The sequence below is a fragment of the Bombina bombina genome, chromosome 9 (genome assembly GCF_027579735.1).
Source record: "Bombina bombina isolate aBomBom1 chromosome 9, aBomBom1.pri, whole genome shotgun sequence".
Taxonomy (NCBI): Eukaryota; Metazoa; Chordata; class Amphibia; order Anura; family Bombinatoridae; genus Bombina; species Bombina bombina.
Genome location: NC_069507.1, coordinates 46080294 through 46102272, shown reverse-complemented (window position 1 = coordinate 46102272; position 21979 = coordinate 46080294). Strand labels below are relative to the sequence as shown.

Here is a 21979-nt window from a genome sequence, read left to right as displayed (position 1 = left end):
CCTCCCGCATCGCAAACACTAAAATAAAATTATTAACCCCTAATCTGCCACTCCCGACATCACCACCACTATAATAAACATATTAACCCCTAAACCGCCGTACTTCCGCATCACAAACACTAGTTAAATATTATTAACCCCTAATCTGCTGTCCCTAACATTGCGGCAACCTACATTACTGTTATTAACCCCTAATCTGCTCTCCCTAACATAGCTGCCACTATACTAAAGTTATTAACCCCTCAACCTAACCCTAAGTCTAACCCTAACATCCCTAACTTTAATGTAATTAAAATAAATTAAATTTTAATATATATATATATATATATATATATATATATAAAATATAAATAAATTAAAATTAAAATTAATACCTAAATAATTCATATTTAAAACTATTACCTAGCTACAATATAACTAATAGTTACATTGTAGCTATCTTAGGTTTTATTTTTATTTCACAGCTAAGTTTGTATTTATTTTAACTAGGTAGAATAGTTAGTAAATAGGTATTAACTATTTAATAACTAGCTAGCTAAAATAAATACAAATGTACCTGTAAAATAAAACCTAACCTGTCTTACACTAACACCTAAGCTTACTCTACAATTAAATAAATTACATTTATTAAATACAATCAACTAAATTACAAAAAAAAACCCCCACTAAATTACACAAAATAAAAAAGAAATTATCAAATATTTTAACTAATTACACCTAATCGAATAGCCCTATCAAAATAAAAAAGCCCCCCCCCCCAAATAACCCCCCTAGTCTAAACTAAACTTCCAATAGCCCTTAAAAGGGCCTTTTGCAGGGCATTGCCCCAAAGAAATCAGCTCTTTTACCTGTAAAAAAAATACAAATACCCCCCAACAGTAAAACCCACCACCAACACAACCAAACCCCCCAAATAAAAACCTACCTAAAATACCTAAGCTCCCCATTGCCCTGAAAAGGGCATTTGGATGGGAATTTAGCTCTTTTTCAGCCCAAACCTTAAGCTAAAAATAAAACCCACCCAATAAACCCTTAAAACACCAACCCCCGAAGATCCACTTACAGTTTTTGAAGACCCGACATCCATCCTCAATGAAGCGGAAGAAGTCCTCAGCGAAGCCGGCAGAAGTCTTCATCCAAGCGGGCCCAAGTCTTCATCCAAGCCGGCATCTTCTATCTTCATCCATCTGGCGTGGAGCGGCTCCATCTTCAAGACATCCGGCGCGGAGCATCCTCTTCTTCCGACGGCTCTTCTCAAATGAAGGTTGTGTGTTGAGATGGTGTGTCGGGGGTAATGTGTAGATGTGCACAGAGTTTCGAAGGTGGTTAGCTGTCTCATCCTGTTCTGCTTCAGTTTGCGTGTGTTCAGGAAATGGGATAGCTGTGCGTGTAAAAACCATGTTAGTGGGGTGTCTCCTATCGTATTCATCAGATCTGTTTGTGGACACACCTTTCCCCCTGAAATTATGTTTTTAATTATATATTCTCTTAGTTGTGGAGGGTTTTCTGGATCTGTTTTGATCTGGGGCAAGAAGGGGAGGTCCGGATTTGTGATGAGCGGGGTTAAGGGAGCAGGCCTAGTTGTGATATGTGTGCTGGTATTTGTCAGTGCATGCCACTGCTGGAAAAGCTCATCCAGCAATGGAATCTCTGAATAATGTTTGGTCTGTGCCTCACTTGTAACCAAGCCAGCCACCCCACATTGTTTACCTGCAGTATTTCCCTATCTAGCTGGATCCATTGTTTGGAGTTTGAATTTTGACTCCAGTCTATTATCCGTTGTATCAATGCTGCCAGCCTATACTGCCTTATGTCTGGGAGCCCCAGTCCTCCCCTCTCTCTCGACAGATGCAGGGTTTTTCTAGGAACTCTTTAATCCCGTTCCTTACAAAGTTTTCTATGTTGTCTTGCAATTGGGTGAGATAATCTTTTGTTAGTATGATGGGCAATGTCGGTGAAACATACAGTATGCGAGGGAGAATGTTCATTTTTATAACATGTATCCTTCCTATCCAGGAAAGGGTTTTATTCTTCCAGCCTGAGAGGTTATTAGTTATTTCTTTTAGCAGGAGGCGATAGTTTGCCGTAAATAGGTCATGGAGGTTGCGAGTAATTAGGATACCTAGGTATTTTATTTGCGTTTGTTGAAATTTGATAGGGCATGTGAGTCTTTCATTTGTTTAGAATTTGTGCTGGTGCATTTATGTTGAGTAATTCAGATTTGGACAGGTTCAGGTGAAAGTTTGATAACCTGCCATATTCATCAAATGTTTTTAATAAAACCGGCAGTGATTTATCAATGTAAGCAGTATGTCATCGGCGTACATCGCCAGTTTGTATTCAGTCTCTTTAGTGAATATGCCTTTAATGTCACGGTTTGATCTAATTTTGCATGCCAGTACTTCTATTGAAATAGCAAACAGTATTGGTGAGAAGGGGTAGCCCTGTCTTGTGCGATTTTTCAAAAATATATATCTATACCTATATGAATATATACAGGTATGGATATATACAGATATGTAGGAATATATACAGATAAAGGATATACAGATATGTAGGAATATATTTTTTAAAAATACTGTGCTTTGGTCATGTTTTAGGAGGAAATTGGCTCCAATCAAGCATCATCCACAGGGTATGGCATGGCGTTGTAAAATGGAGTGACAGCCTTCCTTCTTCATGGTCCCTTTTACCCTGCATAAATCTCCCACTTTACCACCACCAAGCACCCCCAGTCCATCATATTGCCTCCACTATGCTTGACAAATGATGTCAACCAATCCTTCAGCATCTTTTCATATGGTCTGCGTCCCACAAATGTTTTTCTTTGTGATTTCAACATCTCAGATTTAGATTTGTCTGGGCGTAACACTTTTTTCCAATCTTCCTCTGTCCAGTGTCTGTGTTCTTTTGCACATCTTAAAGGGACACTCAATCAAAATTAAACTTTCATGATTCAGATAGAGCATACCATTTTTAAAACAAGTTTCCCATTTACTTCCATTAACAAAATGTGCACAGTTTTTTTATCTTTAAACTTTTTGAGTCACCAGCTCCTACTGAGCATGTGTGAGAATAAGTGTGTATGCATTTGTGATTGGCTGATGGCTGTCACATGGTACAGGGGAAGTGGAAAAAGACATAACTTTTAAAATTGTCAGAAAAAAAATCTGCTACTCATTTGAAGTTCAGACTAAGTGCTATTGCATTGTCTTGTTATATTGCATTTGTTGATTATGCAAATCTACTGTGTTGACTGGTCCTTTAATCTTTTCTTTTTATTGTCCAATCTGAGATACAGCTTTTCTTTGCAACTCTGCCTAGAAGGTCAGCATTCCCTCTTCACTGTTGACGTTGCGATTGGTATTTTGTGTGTACTGTTTACTGAAGCTGTAGGTTAAGGACCTGGGAGGCGCCTGTTTCTCAAACTAGACACATTAATGTATTTGTCCTCTTGCTCAGTTTTTCCCCTAGCGCCTCCCACTCCAATTTATATTCATTTCTCAGATCAAGAATAGGCTGATGAGTTCATTTTGAACCTATAATCGAACCCACAATTGCTGATGCTTTAGTCTAATATGCTCAAATAGTCTAATAAAGGCTATTTTCACCCATAGGGGCCGATTTATCAAGTGTTTGGTGGACATGATACGCTGTCTGCATTTATCATTGCACAAGTTAGCAGGTGGTGTCAATCAAACCGATTGTATGAGATCAGGTGGATTTATGTCCGCCACCTCAGAGAAGGCCTACAAGTTAAAGAGCAGCGGTCTTAAGACCGCTGTGCCCTAACTCCTGTTTCCGGCAAGCCTGAAGGCTTGCGCGGAAACAGGGGTATACGGCCCAATTAGGGCCGTGATAAATCGGCCCCATAGCCTGGACACGCCTCCTTGCTGATGAGTTTTTGATTATCAGGCCCTTATAATAATTACAGAAAAACAATCCTATATTAAACATTTTTTAGATCCAGTATCGATTCTAGTAAATTACTCGTTAGTGGAGGCATGCACAGGAGGAAATAATTGGTTCAGCCAAATCTTTCGAACCAAATATTAAAAAAAAAAAAATAGTTTTCTGAATATTCAGCTGTTGTGCTATTTGGTCTTTTGATGTTAAACAAAATGAATACAGAATATGTTCCTTTGTTACAGGTGAAAAAGTTCACCTATAGCGTTACATACTTACCTATATTTGCGCTAGAGAGCCTCACTAATCCTGACCCTTCTTCAGAGAGTCCCACGGCGTGCTAATAGGAGTTCTGTGAAGAAGGGTCAAGATTAGCTTGGCTCTCCAGCACGCTAGAGGTATTTTTAATGCCTATGGTAATTTAAAGGAAACTAATGAATATGGACATATTTTGCCAGTATTTATCTGTTTTCTTTAAATTTTGTGGTGCCTTCATTTGAATATTCATTTTGTAAAAATAAAACCAATATCAGTGTTTCATTAACAAATTTACATTCATAACAAAACTAATGCACATGTCTACTTATTAGTAACCTACAAATAATCCATGTTTCTTTAATTCAAGCCCGAGTAATGCATTCTACCACTATAGCTCTTTCACTATATAAGATGTGTTTATCGCTTATCTTCATAGATTTACTACCAAGTCTTAGGTGAAAAAGAAGAGCGGTACAGAAAAATCAGAAAATGAGGTGTGAAAGCGTAAAAACGTCTAAATAATCAGGCAAAGCAAATGGTTATGGCAGGTAAAGAAAGGTCATGGTATCAGCATTTTTTTTCTAAGATGCCTCAGGGCTGTACGGACCTCAGGAAGGCGACAGTCTGCCCCAATCACTTGTAAAAGTCTCAGACTCCCTGTCAGCCGCACGTACAATACTTACCCTCCTGCTGTCAGAGCAATGGTAAACAGTAGATTGTGCTGCTTATGTCACTGAGATTCACTGCTTTCATTGTTGACACAGAGTGTGAGAATCATTTAACCCCTTGACCAAAATAAGCAACAGTAAAAATTGTATCTACGGAGTGAAAAGTTTCTTTTATTAAAAAGGCTGTGAGTATTGAACATGCTATGTTTAACTGGAACCCACTCTATAATAAGTCAAGTTGGGTGAGTAGTTTCTATCCGGTTGGCTGAGCAACCCGCAGTTACTAAGAAGAAAAAAAGCTGCAGCTTTGGAGACTGCTTGGACAGCCTAATTGACGGATAATGTAAAAACAATAATTTGTACTGGCACCACTTAAAGCATGTTGTAACAGTGTATGATTAGAAAGGTTTTTATGCTTCCAGACCCTTTAAAAAACAGAAATGAGCACAATATAGAATTCAATACTGATAATCTCTCTGAGGGCCCATTTATCAAGACATAGGGCTAGATTAGAATTGGAGTGCAAACTTGCGCTCCCACGAGTGCTTTATCTGCTCTCAACATTTTTTTACCATCACACACCCAGTTGCACGTGTATTACAGGTCTCAAGTAAAACTGTTCTTCTAAATGTATCTATCCAACATGCAGATGTTAGCACACCCGAGCTATCCAACATGCAGATGTTAGCACACCCGAGCTATCCAACATGCAGATGTTAGCACACCCGAGCTATCCAACATGCAGATGTTAGCACACCCGAGCTATCCAACATGCAGATGTTAGCACACCCGAGCTATCCAACATGCAGATGTTAGCACACCCGAGCTATCTGACATGCAGATGTTAGCACTCCCAAGCTATCCAACATGCAGATGTTAGCACATCCGAGCTATCCAACATGCAGATGTTAGCACACCCGAGCTATCTGACATGCAGATGTTAGCACACCCAAGCTATCCAACATGCAAATGTTAGCACACCCGAGCTATCTGACATGCAGATGTTAGCACTCCCAAGCTATCCAACATGCAAATGTTAGCACACCCGAGCTATCCAACATGCAGATGTTAGCACACCCAAGCTATCCAACATGCAGATGTTAGCACACCCAAGCTATCCAACATGCAGATGTTAGCACACCCAAGCTATCCAACATGCAGATGTTAGCACACCCAAGCTATCCAACATGCAAATGTTAGCACACCCGAGCTATCCAACATGCAGATGTTAGCACACCCAAGCTATCCAACATGCAGATGTTAGCACACCCAAGCTATCCAACATGCAGATGTTAGCACACCCAAGCTATCCAACATGCAGATGTTAGCACACCCAAGCTATCCAACATGCAAATGTTAGCACACCCGAGCTATCAACATGCAGATGTTAGCACACCCGAGCTATCCAACATGCAGATGTTAGCACACCCAAGCTATCCAACATGCAAATGTTAGCACACCCGAGCTATCCAACATGCAGATGTTAGCACACCCGAGCTATCCAACATGCAGATGTTAGCACACCCAAACTATCCAACATGCAGATGTTAGCACACCCAAGCTATCCAACATGCAGATGTTAGCACACCCAAGCTATCCAACATGCAGATGTTAGCACACCCAAGCTATCCAACATGCAGATTTAAGCACACCCGAGCTATCCAACATGCAGATGTTAGCACACCCAAGCTATCCAACATCCAGATGTTAGCACACCTGAGCTATCAGACATGCAGATGTTAGCAATCCCAAGCTATCCAACATACAGATGTTAGCACTCCCAAGCTATCAGACATGCAGATGTCAGCACACCCGAGCTATCCCACATGCAGATGTTAGCACACCCAAGCTATCCAACATGCAGATGTTAGCATATCAGAGCTATCCAACATGCAGATGTTAGCACACCTGAGCTATCAGACATGCAGATGTTAGCACACCCAAGCTATCCCACATGCAGATATTAGTACTCCCAAGCTATCCAACATCCAGATGTTAGCACGCCCAAGCTATCCAACATGAAGATTTTAGCACTCCTAAGCTATCCAACATGCATATGTTAGCACTCCTAAGCTATCCAACATGAAGATGTAAGCACTCCCAAGCTATCAAACATGAAGATGTTAGCACTCCCAAGCTATCCAACATCCAGATGTTAGCATGCCCAAGCTATCCAATATACATATGTTAGCACTCCCAAGCTATCCAACATGCATATGTTAGCACTCCCAAGTTATCCAACATACAGATGTTAGCACACCCAAGCTATCCAACATGAAGATGTTAGCACTCCCAAGCTATCCAACATGCATATGTTAGCACTCCCAAGCTATCCAACATCCAGATGTTAGCACTCCCAAGCTATCCAACATCTAGAGGTTAGCACTTCCAAGCTATCCAACATCTAGATGTAAGCACTCCCAAGCTATACAACATCCAGATGTTAGCACTCCCAAGCTATCCAACATACAGATGTTAGCACTTCCAAGCTATCCAACATACAGATGTTAGCACTCCCAAGCTATCCAACATCTAGATGTAAGCACTCCCAAGCTATCAGACATGCAGATGTCAGCACACCCGAGCTATTCCACATGCAGATGTTAGCACTCCCAAGCTATCCAACATTTAGATGTTAGCACATCCAAGCTATCCAACATGCAGATGTTAGCACACCTGAGCTATCAGACATGCAGATGTTAGCACACCCAAGCTATCCCACATGCAGATGTTAGCAATCCAAAGCTATCCAACATCCAGATGTTAGCACGCCCAAGCTATCCAACATGAAGATGTTAGCACTCCTAAGCTATCCAACATGCATATGTTAACACTCCCAAGCTATCCAACATGAAGATGTAAGCACTCCCAAGCTATCCAACATACAGATGTTAGCACTCCCAAGCTATCCGACACACAGATGTTAGCACTCCCAAGCTATCCAACATACAGATGTTAGCACACCCAAGCTATCCAACATGAAGATGTTAGCAATCCCAAACTATCCAATATGCATATGTTAGCATTCCCAAGCTAACCAACATCCAGATGTTAGAACTTCCAAGCTATCCAACATCAAGATGTTAGCACTCCCAAGCTATCCAACATCTAGATGAAAGCACTCCCAAGCTATCCAACATCCAGAAGTTAGCACTCCCAAGCTATCCAACATACAGATGTTAGCACACCCAAGCTATCCAACATGAAGATGTTAGCAATCCCAAGCTATCCAACATGCATATGTTAGCACTCCCAAGCTATCCAACATCCAGAAATTAGCACTCCCAAGCTATCCGACATACAGATGTTAGCATGCCCAAGCTATCCAACACACATATGTTAGCACTCCCAAGCTATCCGACACACAGATGTTAGCACTACCAAGCTATCCAACATACAGATATTAGCACTCCCAAACTATCCAACATACAGATGTTAGCAATCCCAAGCTATCCAACATACAGACGTAAGCACTCCCAAGCTATCCAACATCTAGATGTAACACTCCCAAGCTATCCGACATACAGATGTTAGCATGCCCAAGCTATCCAACACACATATGTTAGCACTCCCAAGCTATACAACACACATATGTTAGCACGACAGGACTATCTGACATGCAGATGTTAGCATGACAGAGCTTTCTGACATGCAGCACGCCAGGGCTATCTGACATGAAGATGTTAGCACACCTAAGATATCCAACATGCAGATGTTAGCAAACCCAAGCTATCTGACATGCAGATGTTAGCACACCCAAGCTATTTGACATGCAAATGTTAGCACACCCAAGCTATCTGAAATGCAGAGGTTAGCACGACCGAGCTATCTGACATGCAGATGTTAGCACGCCCGAGCTATCTGACATGCATATATTAGCACGTCCAAGCTATCTGGCATGCATATATTAGCACGCCTGTGCTATCTGACATGCGGATGTTAGCCCACCCGAGCTATCTGACATGCAGATGTTAGCACACCCAAGCTATCTGACATGCAGATATTAGCATGCCTGAGCTATCTGACATGCAGATGTTAGCACGCCCGAGCTATCTGACATGCAGATGTTAGCACGCCCTAGCTATCTGACATGCAGATGTTAGCACGCCTGAGCTATCTGACATGCAGATGTTAGCACACCCGAGCTATCTGACATGCAGATGTTAGCACGCCCGAGCTATCTGACATGCAGATGTTAGCACGCCTGAGCTATCTGACATGCAGATGTTAGCACGCCTGAGCTATCTGACATGCAGATGTTAGCACGCCCGAGCTATCTGACATGCAGATGTTAGCACGCCCGAGCTATCTGACATGCAGATGTTAGCACACCTGAGCTATCTGACATGCAGATGTTAGCACGCCCGAGCTATCTGACATGCAGATGTTAGCACGCCCGAGCTATCTGACATGCAGATGTTAGCACGCTGGAGCTATCTGACATTCAGATGTTAGCACGCCCGAGCTATCTGACATGCATATATTAGAACGCCTGAGCTATCTGACATGCAGATGTTAGCCCGCCCGAGCTATCTGACATGCAGATATTAGCACGCCCAAGCTATCTGACATGCAGATGTTAGCACACAAGAGCTATCAGACATGCACCTATTAGCCCACCTGAGCTATCTGACATGTAGATATTAGCATGCCCGAGCTATCTGACATGCAGATGTTAGCCCGCCCGAGCTATCTGACATGCATATATTAGCACGTTTGAGCTATCTGACATGCATATATTAGCACGCCTGTGCTATCTGAAATGCGGATGTTAGCCCACCCAAGCTATCTGACATGCAGATATTAGCACGCCTGAGCTATCTGACATGCATTTATTAGCACGCCTGAGCTATCTGACATGCAGATGTTAGCACGTCCTAGCTATCTGACATGCAGATGTTAGCACGCCCGAGCTATCTGACATGCAGATGTTAGCACGCCCGAGCTATCTGACATGCAGATGTTAGTATGCCTGAGCTATCTAACATGTCTTACAAAAACAATACATTTTAATGCACCTGTTTTAGATGAAACAAAGGAAAAAATACTTTTTGGGCCCTATTTACTATTGCACAGCCGGACAGGGTTTCCCTTGCACAAGTATTTGCTCTTACCCAACCAATCTCGTGAGACAGGACCTGTCAATTACCTCGAACATGCAAGTTTAGTTTGATTTATCTTTGCTTTCAAAGAAGTGTAAGAGAGATTATGAAGCAAAAGTCGTATGGCTGCAGATTTGCAATTTGCCGCAAGCAGGGCCCCAAAATTGCACCAGCTTAGTATATGGAGAAAACTTCCATCCTAGCTCTTTCACAATCAAGTCTTCAACTTGTATATGTGGCACCCTTTAGATGCCTTTTATTGATATTCACAAAAGGATAATAGTCATCGGAATTAGAGTGTTCCAAAGGCAAAATCTCTTACGAAACCCCATGCACTCTGTTAATTTGCAAGATGTCAAATAGTTGTATTTGTAAGTCAGCATGCTGCTAAAAATACTGTAACCAAGACAATGTGTCTCAAAGGTATTTAAATTGGATGTTAGACTAATGCAGAAAAAGAATCTATTTGTCTTAGCTCTGGTGTCTTGTGAAATAGAATTGCTAGGATGAGCCCTCTACATTGCTGTTTAGAGATAGGATCTAATTAGATTAGCTCAGTGTCTGATTGTATTTCATTATACTTACAAAGCTATTGCTTTTTGAGTTTAATCATTGGAAATTATGTTTGCAGTGAAGCTGAGTCTCTTATTTATGATACAAGCGATGCAGCAGATGTTGTGAGGAACATATAATAAATGACAAGAATCTTTTTTTTGGGGGTGTAAATCATACACAGCATTTTAATCTATATTTAACATGCATATTATTTTACTCCCTTCAGCTTCATCATATCACTGGAATTCAGATACTGAGACACACATGTCAAATTACCATGCTATACTTGGTATGATGAGTTTACTCTTACTATGACCTCCATTTATAAATGTGCAGGGGACAGTAAAAAAAATACATGCTATATTCTGTTAGATCATTTTACTATGTTCTCCATTTATCTATGTGAGGGTGGACAGATTCCCAAAAAAGGAATCTGTCCTCACATGATCGAGGGTAGCTGCCCATTGCTCATTCAATATTGTCCCCTGCTCTGTTGCAGTCAACGGCATGAGAGCAAGAGCTGTCAATCATACCAGTTGGACTAGTCCGGTGTCATTTTAAACTCAAAGCTGATGATTGCTGCTTCTTAGCTATTGGCTGAAGGTTCGCTCATGCGAGCATCCTCCAAAGGAGCTCCAAAAACCGTATCCGCAGCTTGATAAATTAAACCCTATATAACTAACCTATGTAAAAAGTAATTAATTTCTGGGGGAAGATGAATCTTCTGAATCCTTGCTCTACTGGCTTGCTGTACAAGATGATTGACATGCTATGCTTTTATATGATTGGCTGTGCAAAAGCAAGGGGGCTGTGCAGCACGGATTTGGTTTGTGCAATCATAAAAGTGGAAAGCAGATATTGATATTCACACTTAGGGCCTGATTCTCTAATGGTCTCTGGTTTGGTGAGATTCTATAAGAATGCTCGCCAGTACTTCTATTTCCCTAGTAGAACTATCTAAAGCCACTTTTTACCCTGGAAACAGTGTGTCTCACTAAGGGGCGTATACTACATTTTCGTATGAGCAGTATCTGTATACATTACAAAAGTGCACAATGAAAATCGTAATTTCAAAATCATACAAAACTAATAAATAAACCATTCACATAAAAATACTCAGGAATATATTGTATTATTAAGCAAAATTGCTCATTGAAAATCGTATTTTATCAAAAAACATAACATTTGTATTTAAATTACACAGAAATAAAGTCGTATTAAATATGCACAGCATAAATCATAATTAAAAAACACTAGGGTGCCTATTTTTTATGGTGCGAGCGGACATGATCCGATATAGCGGATCATGTCGGCTGCACATCGATAAATGCTGACAGCATACGCTGTTAGCATTTATCAATGCACCAGCAATTCTTCTGAACTGCTGGTGCAATATCGCCCCCTGCAGATTTGCGGCCAAATGGACGCTAGCAGGGGGTGTCAATCAACCCGATCGTATTCAATCGGGTTGATTTCTGTCCACCGCCTCAGGGCAGGCGGACAGGTTATGGAGCATCTGTCTTTAGACCGCTGCTTCATAACTTCTGTTTCCGGCGAGCCTTCAGACACAAACACGGGGCATCAAGCTCTATATGGAACTTTATAAAGATGCCCCTAGATGTGCAAAAAACAGATAGAAATTCATAATTATAAGTACAAAATAAGCATAATTGCTTTATCGTAAAATGAGCGGATCATGGACGTTTCAAGGGAGTGTATGAAATTTTTTTTTTTTAAATTGTCTCTCAAATCCCAGAGTAATTCTGTAAACATTTTTGCCCTACAGATCTCACTGTTTTTTTGTCACAAATTAAAAGGTGTCAAGCTTTTATCAAAATACTCAAAACACTAATTACTCTGAAAGGAAAACATATCCACATGTAAATAACAACAATTTTAAAGGTACAGTGTACTGAATATAGCACAATTACATTTGTATTAGGCGAAATACATTACATTTTAAACATACATTTAAACATACATTTTAAACATCATCCCAAGTCCGCTGCCTCAGAGTCACGCTTGACTCAAATCTGTCCTTCATTCCCCACATCCAACTGCTCTCTTCATCCTGCCACAACCACCTACACAATATCTCCAAAATTCGCCCGTTTCTGAGTGCTGAAACTACCAAACAGCTCATCCACTCCCTGGTAATTTCCCGACTTGACTACTGTAACATCTTACTAACTGGCCTCTCTCTCTCCCACCTCTCTCCCCTCTAATCCTTCCTAAATGCATCTGCCAGGCTAATCCACCTCTCTCGACGCTCTGTTTCTGCTGCGCCTCTCTGTGAGTCCCTTCACTGGCTCCCCATTCACAACAGAGTTAAATTCAAAATTCTCACCCTGATCTACAAAGCCCTCACCAATGCTGCCCCACCCTACCTGTCCTCACTCATCAACAAATATACTCCTGCCCGTCCCCTAAGATCCAACAATGACCTGCTTCTTGCGTCCTCTACCATCACCTCCTCTCATTCTAGACTACAGGACTTTTCTCGTGCGGCACCAACCCTCTGGAATGCACTTCCTCGCGATGTCAGACTTGTCCCTAACCTCTCCTCCTTTAAACGTTCCCTAAAGACCTTTCTGTTCAGGGAAGCTTATCACCCGACTTATTAACTAACTAACCAATTAACTAACAGCTGCCCTCTATCTCCCCACTAATATCATTCTCACCTCTGCAGTCTCCACCTCCTGTTTCCAATCCTCCTACCCATCTAGATTGTAAGTTCCCACGGGAACAGGGCCCTCAATTCCCCCTGTATTTGTCTGTAAAATGTTGTGTCTTATCGTATTGTTTCTCCACTGTACTGTTATCCTTGTACCCATGGGCAGCGCTGCGGAATCTGTTGGCGCTTTATAAATAAAGAATAATAATAATAATAATAATATGCTGGGTTCTCCCTGTGTACTTTGTCCTCCATTGCAAATTATTACATAACAGAAAGCTCTCATTATTTCTACAGGAGACATATTGCCACTTGCTGGGACTGCCCCTTTTTTTAATAGAATTCCATGTGTGCTGCTCCTGCAAGTGTTGTCATGGTAAATCACATCTAGACTGACAATTGTTTTTAGAATCAGCCACTTAGACTTTTCAAGGGGGTAAACCACTTGATTTTAAAGGAATACAGAACAATTTTTAAACATTTATTTTGGATGCAGATATATTGTATTCCAGTGCATAATGTTGCATATGTACAGTATAAACTTTTTAATGAAATTGTACTTAGCATTTATTTTGCCTTTTAGTAAATATTGGGAAAATGTGAACCGGTCCATGGGACTTAAGTTCTCTGGCTGATAAGCAAAACTACTACTGGATAAACAGTAACATGTATACAAGCATGAAGAAAATACTTTTTTTCCCCTCCATTTTACAATAAATAAAAAATATAATACATTTTAAAATGTCCTATTTGGATGCAACAAAAAGGGGGATTTGTTTTATCCATAAATGATTAGTATATGGCAACATTTAAAGGGACGTGAAATCCATCTTTCATGATTCAGATAGAGAATACAATTTTAAAAACAGATTCCAATTTACTTCAATTATCAAATTTGCTTTGTTCTTCTTTGTTGCAGAGATAGCTAGTTATGTAGTGTGTACGTCTAGTGCGCTACAAATCAGGACATAGTGCTGCCCTCTAGTGCTCTAGCTGATGATTGACATTCTTGAAATACTGCTGTCATATAGTGCTGCACAAAATGAGCTTACCTTCCTGCTTTTCAACAAAGGATAATAAGAAATAAGAATATGAAGAAAATGTAATAATAGAAGTAAATTGAAAAGTTGTTTAAAAATGTTTGTTCTATTTGACTAATGAAAAAACAACATTTTTTTTATCCATTTTTTTATTCATTTTTTTGTATCCATTTTTTTAAGCACTACAGGATTGATCACAATCTATAATATAATAAATATTGGTGTGTTAATGGCTGACAATGAGCTCTTTTTGATGTCAATGTGATCACAATCGACCACTTTCACTGTTTATTATCAAAATGTTTTCCCTTATTAATTTGGTGATAAATGACCTTATACTTATGTGCCAGTCCTATATTTCTGATCACAATCCAAATTCTTGATGTTTAACAACACAATTAGAAGACCAATTTTTACTTCCACAGCTAAAAAGACTTGAAAAATCTCCAGACAATGCTTTTCTATCCCAAAACTTTTTAAAATATAACACTGGTTTGGAACATAATTGCATACATGCCGTCACCTGCATTAACAATGCAGATAATCATTTTGTTTTGTAAAAATTCCAAGCTTTAGTGGTATTAAAGGAACGCTAAAGTCAAAATGAACATTCATGATTTTAATAGAGCATGACATTTTAAACAACTTCCCAATTATTTTCCATTATCAAAATGTGCACAGACTTTTTGTATGAAGACATTCTGTGGCACCAGCTTACCTACTGAGCATGTGCAAGAGTTCACAGTATATGCATTGTGTGATTGGCTGATGGCTGTCACATGATGCAGGGCGAAGGAAAAATTAAATTGACACAAAATCCAAATTTTCTCTTTCAAGTGTGCAATTTTAAACAACTACCAATTTACTTCTATTATCTAATTTGTTTCATTCTCTTGGTATCCTTGGTTGAAAAGCATACCTCGGTAGGCTCAGAAGCTGCAGATTCATAGCTGCACATATATGCCTCATGTTATTGGTCCACCCATGTGTGTTGCTGTTTCTTCAAAAAAGGATACCAAGAGAATATTTTTTTTTTAGATAATAAAGGTAACTTGGAAAGTTGTTTAAAAATGTATTCTCTATCTGAATCATGAAAGAAAAATGTTGGGTTTCATGACCATTTAAATGACTGAAAATTTTCGGAAAAAAATCTACTTCTCATTTGAAATTAAAGGGACACTCAATCAAAATTAAACTTTTATTATTCAGATAGAGCAGCCATTTTAAACAACTTTCCAATTTACCTCCATTAACAAAATGTGCACAGTCTTTTTATATTTAAACTTTTTGAGTCACCAGCTCCTACTGAGCATGTGCAAGAATAAGTGTGTATGCATTTGTGAATGGCTGATGGCTGTCACATGGTACGTGTATGCATTTGTGATTGGCTGATGGCTGTCACATGGTACAGGGGGGGGTGGAAAAATATATAACTTTTAAAATTGTCAGAAAAAAAATCTACTACTCATTTGAAGTTCATACTAAGTGCTATTGCATTATCTTGTTATCTTGCATTTGTTGATTATGCAAATGTACTGTGTTGACTGGTCCTTTAAGACTACATTATCTATGTATTATGCATCTATTTATTATGCATTACTACTGCATTTAATGGCCCTTTAACAGCAGGACCATTTTATTACCTAGAAAAACACACTGACAATCCCGACTGACATTTTGAAATCTTTATATGACAAGACCGGATCTGCCTCTACATTGCAGGAGGTCTACATACAAGTGAAATATTTTAAAATAATATAAACAGTACTTTTTAACACACAGTACATTCATTTGTAGTTCTGAGACACTTCACAGAAAAATCCTTTATCTTATCTCCTATGCTGAGGCCAGTAGAGACAGGTATAAATAAGCTACAGCAATTGTCAAATAAGCACTGTGTACAATGTAGCAGAGTATACACTTCTGATTTTCTCTAACAATTGAAAACCTAATATTTTAAGAATTTAACTTCACAAATATAAGGTACAATAAATATGGAAAGTATACTGTAAAAAAATTTTGACAAACATTTTATGTGTGTGGTTCGTGTCCTTTTTAGAGATGTGTGGCAATATAAAAACCAGCTTGTATTGAAATAATATTTGTGTCTGTGATTCAGCCTATATATTACTGTTTCTTTGTGCAAGAGATGAAGCATGTGTGTTATCTAAACTGTATTTCACTGGCAGTAATCGGCTTATCAGTGAGACCTACTGTGGCCTGAAGTATAATGTTTATGTTGTCAGTTCCTTAGAAAATCTGACATTGTTTCTTGTTGTTGCCAAGATTATGTCCATCCTAAACTCTTTTATGTGTGTACTTGAGGGCAAGTGATACATCAACGCATTTCTGCAATACCTTCAGCATTAAGACTTATACTAGAAAATACTAATAAAGGAGAAGTTAAGGAGCACTGCACTATCAAATGCTCTTTTATTTGTGTTTGTTACCAAGGATCCATTTTATCTACTGGTGACCTTTAATCTGTTTACCTATAGCTCCTTCAGCTGTGTTTGATTGTTTTAAAATAGCTGATGTTGACTTTTGAAACCTCCACTTATACTAAAACTATGGATACTTGAGGATTATCTATAGAAAAGATATGTAAACAAGACACAAAAGCAGAAATCAGTACCCAGTGGGTTTGAAATAGAACAAGTCTGCTTAAAGGGATATGAAACCTAATTTATTTTCTTTCATGATTCAGATAGAGCATGCAATTTTAAACAACTTTCTAATTTATTCTATTATCAATTTTTCTTTGCTCTCTTGATATCCTTTATTGAAAAGCAGGGATGTAGATTTGGGTGTCATCAGCATTTAAAGGATATTGCACCCTGGGGGACATTATTAAGGAACCTAATGATGACTTATAGAATGAAAAGAGAAGAGGGTCAAGGACAGAGCCTTGTGGTACCCAAAAAAGAATGAAGTAGAGGGACAGAGGATGCACTAGAGAATGAGAAACACTGCCACACTCAAATGCTGATATATAAAAGATTTTTTATTTTTATTTCAAAACATAAAAAATTTAAAGGTACACATGGAGGCATCAGTGACAGAAACATCTTACGCGTTTTGCACCAACAACTGATACTTACTCTATTGGACTGAAATGTATTCAATGTTTCTGTCATTGATGCCTCCGTGAGTACCTTTACATTTGTAATGTTTTGAAAAAAATTCTCCTTTTATATATCAGCATTTGGGTGTGGCAGTGTTCCTCGTTTTGTGTTTTCAGTATTGAGAGATTGCTGCTTTCTACCGGCACCCATCCTGATTGTATATTGATCTGGGGTCTTTTCCATGCATATGATCTGCAGCCACAGATACTTTTGTTTTGTTTGATGCACCAGAAAAGACTACACTAAAGGTACGGTTAGAAAGGTTGGAGGAGAACCACAAGAAGGCCGTGTTGCAAATACATGGTTATTCAACATCATGTATACCCTTAAAATTCTCATTAGCATTTCACAGAACAGACATGACCTCTTGTTGTCACGCCAATCCATCTCAGCGGCGGCTCATCGTTTCCTTCCCATGGCCGTTGCCATGGTTGCGGCAGTTGTTATGGTGATGATGTCATCGCCGCTTCGGCGTCTCCTTCCTCTGATAACACTCACCGGTCTGCTGGCGCCAATCTGCACCTATGTAAGTCTCACCTCACTTCCTATACCTTGCCCAAGTATAGGTGTTACTGTGTGTGCCACTGGGGGCTTATTGTTATTGAATTGCTGGATTGCCTAATTGTTACTGAAATCTGCCTGTCTGACCACTCTTCTGATTAACCCCTGTACTGCCTGATAGCCTTACTGTTGCTGAACTCTGCTTGCTTCTGACCACTCTTCTGATTAACCCCTGAACTGCTGTTACTGTGGATTGTCTCATTGTTGCCAAACTCTGCTTGCCTGACTACTCTCCAGTTATTCCCTGTTGTGCCGAGAAGGATTGCCCCTCTATTGTGAGTACTGTTACCTCATTTACTTTATTCTCTTGTTTTGGGATATTTCCTTATCCTTCCACTTGATGCCGGGATAAGAAGACTACTGGCCAATTTGTTCTGATAGGGAAATATCCCATGAGCATTACATTATACTTGTACCATGGACCCAAATGAGTTAGCTAGAGCAATTTCTCTTCAGGGACAGATGCTGGGAACCCTCGCCTAACACCTGGATTGCCTAATTGTTACTGAACTATGCCTGTCTGACCACTCTGCATGTTTAACTCCTGAATTGCTGGATTGTCTAATAGTTACTGAACTCTGACTGTCTGACCACTCTCTGTTGTTTAACCACTGAACTGCCGGATTGCCTTACTGCTGCTGAACGCTGCTTGCCTCTGAACACTCTTCTGATTAACCCCTGAATTTCCTTACTTTTGCTGAGCTCTGCTTGCCTCTGACCACTCTTCTGATTAACCCCTGAACTGCTGTTATTGTGGCTTGTCTCATTGCTGCGGAACTCTGCTTGCCTGACTACTCTCCAGTTATTCCCTGTTGTGCCAAGAAGGATTGCCCCTCTACTGTGAGTACCGTTACCTTATTTACTTTATTCTCTTGTTCTGGGTTATTTCCTTATCCTTCCACTTGATGCTGGGATAAAAAGGCTACTGGCCAAGTTTAATCTGATAAGGAAATATCCCATGAGCATTACATTATACTTGTGCCATGGACCCAAATGAGGTAGCTAGAGCAATCTCTCTTCAGGGACATATGCTGGGAACCCCCGCCTCACACCTGCAAAGCCTGGATTCCAAATTTTAGACTATTACTACTATGCCCTCACTTATTGCAGAGAGGAATGCTGCGCCTGTTGCCACAGAGCCTGTCCTTGCTGCTAGTATTGCAACCTCCTCCGCTGCTTCTGTTAACATACTCGGATACTGTTGCCTGACAAGTTTGATTGCACTACCAACTGCAGGGTTTTTCTCAACCAGTGCAGACTGCATTTCTGCAATGACCCTCATACCTTCCAGTCTCATCAGTCAAAGGTTACCTTTATCATTTCTTTGTTGAAAGACAAGGCCCTAGACTGGGTATTTCCCCTCTTGGAACAGAGTGCTCAACTCCTGAATGATGCTGATACCTTCATTTTTGCATTATCTTCCATATTTGGAACTTCTGGTCGCACTTTTGCTGCAGGGTACTCTCTCTTGGATCTCTGTCAGAGCAATAGATCTGTGGCACAGTACGCCATAGAGTTTCACACCTTAGCACTTGAGACCAGTTGGGATAGCAGTGCCCTCAAGGCGGCCTTCCAGAGAGGCCCGCATGAACGCATCAAAGATGAGCTCACTTATCGTTATGTTCCCTCTTCCCTGGATGATTTTATAGCACTCTGCATAAATCGGGATTATCGCTTTCAGGAAAGACAAGCAGATAGTGAGAGAACTCACAGAGTCCTTCCTTCTCGTCCTCCCCTCCATCCAGCCAATAGTCCACCCTCTACCCTCCCAGGACAGCCAGTTACTTCTGAAGAGGAACCTATGGATCTCTCTTCTCTTAAATCCTCAGAATCTGAAAGACAGAGAAGAAGGAGACTGTGCTTCTATTGTGGTTCTAATGCACATCAACTTAAGAATTGTGATATACTGCTGGGAAAAGCCAACGCTTAGAGGATAAGAGTGGTGTACCTCTAAGCATGTCCACTACTAATTCCCCTCACTCTTCTCAGATCTTGATACATATTACCCTCCAAAAACAAGTAGTTCCAGGCTAACAGGAAAACGGCTTCACAAACCTTCACCAACCTCAAAGTCCACAAAAGAGGAAAACACACGGTCAATAAGCTAAAACAGGAACTTTATTGGAGTGTTAAAAACAAAAATAGAGACAAAGCTCCATTAAAACAGGGAAAAGGCTACAGCGTGACTGACTGCAGACATGTTTCGCGTGTGGCTACACGCTTGTTCACTGCTGTCTGTCAGCTGTACAATTAGCCTCTATTTAAAGAGGCCTTTCTCAATTAAAAACAACATTGCGGTTAACCCTTCCCTTGCTGATTCGACTGACAATACACAAAAACAATAGAAAGACAAAGTCAGTTGTAAAGATCATATTCATATTCTTAGTTAGCAATAAAAAGGCTTATGTACTCAATAAACATTAACATTTTGTATTCAATGTATTGCAGATAGATGAACTTTATATTTCCTACAAATATTGCTATTTGATTATTTATTTATAAATTATAATGTTAGATAAATAGATTTACATCACTTTCCTTATTGATGCCATTGGGGTGACTGGTTTTTAATTCAAAGATCCATTTAGCTTCTCTGAAATTGAGTTTGTATTCTATATCTCCCCCTCTCTTATGTTTAATTACATAGTCAATTGCCTGTATAGAAAGTAGTGAGGCATCACCCTGATGCATATTTTTAAAGTAGAAAGATATACAGAGGGCGACTCCTAGTGCAGATTAGTAAGCAAAGTGTGTACCCACCAGCTTAACTCTTCAGAGATATACTCACTAAGTATAAAGCACACTGTAGTGCTAATGGAGCAAGCTGGGTATATTAAAGTGGCCCAGCGCACATACCACTCCGGTGAAGAATAGTCCAATATGTTTAAAGTGCTCAAAAGAGAATAAAGGAGACTCCAAAAATATATATATAAAAAAAAACACTTTATATAAAAATATAACAGTGTACAATAAAAAATCAGTAAAATACGCTACGCGTTTCTCAGAGCTGACCACTCTGTTTCCTCAGGCAAGTAATACTGATCTAAAACTGAAGTCTCCTATTTATACATCCTCAAATAAATTAAAACATTGGTCACACCCAATTTACCAATTACTTATGCAAATGTTGCTATGGTGACCTTCACAATACAAACTGACTTTTCTTAATACCAGTATATAAATATATAGCACATTTTGTGCACAGATCTACTTTAACAGATTTAGCTAGTATCAAAACAGGTGTGTAGCAGATAATACAATGTATCTCATAAACATTTTGAAAGAAAACATATACAATATCCACAATAACATTTCAACAAAAAAACAAAAACAAATATAGCACCCATATAGTTGGTTCATAACTTATCAACAATCTCTCTTTATGAATGTGGATGCACTATTTATTTATACTTCATATGATTGATAGCTTCTTTATTTTCTGAGGATTTTTTTCCCTTGCTCATAATGCAAGGCTTTATTTATTTATTAAAAGCATCTAACTACTTTATTTGTGTCATGTATATGACTGTTAGCTTGTGGGTGTGTATCGTTAGCCTATCCCACACTTCCATATGTATGGGTGATGGCTAGTGGGCGTGTATCATTTATTGCCGATCTTCAAGTACAATTCCTCAACCTGAATCCCTGGAAGTGGTAAGCGCCAACCTCCTCTATTCTCTTTTGTTACATATTACCCTCACCTTTCTCCAGAACTCTGTCCATGCTCAGGCCTTTTATTGATTCAGGGGCAGCCGGAAATTTCCTAGATCATCATTTTATGATTTACACAGGGCTGCCTCTTCTCCAGAATAAACGATGTCTAAAAATAACCACTCTGGATGGCACTCCCCTTGGATCAGGTTTAATCCATTTCAAATCAGCGCCCCCTAACCATGACTGTGGAGTCCCTACATTCTGAACAGTTGCAGTTTGATGTCATCCATTCTCCAGCACAACCATTATCCTTGGTCTTCCTTGACTACGTAAACACAATCCTCAATTCGACTGGACCGAAGGACAGTTGGCCTCCTGGGGTAAATCCTGTTTTCACTCCTGCTACAGTTATTCCAGTACAACACATTCCTATAGC

General features: G+C 39.7%; 1 protein-coding gene across 2 annotated transcripts in view; it reads right to left on the bottom strand.

Annotated features, from left to right (window-relative positions):
- The window catches only part of NRG3 (neuregulin 3), a 959110-nt gene that overhangs the window by 8883 nt on the left and 928248 nt on the right, over nucleotides 1-21979 (bottom strand). The window contains exon 9 of one of the 2 annotated variants that reach the window (XM_053692070.1): nucleotides 1611-1630. The exons of the other annotated variant lie outside the window; for it this stretch is intronic. Coding sequence (XP_053548045.1) covers nucleotides 1611-1630 — 20 coding nt within the window. The remainder of the gene's footprint in view (nucleotides 1-1610; nucleotides 1631-21979) is intronic. 2 annotated transcript variants of the gene reach the window in all.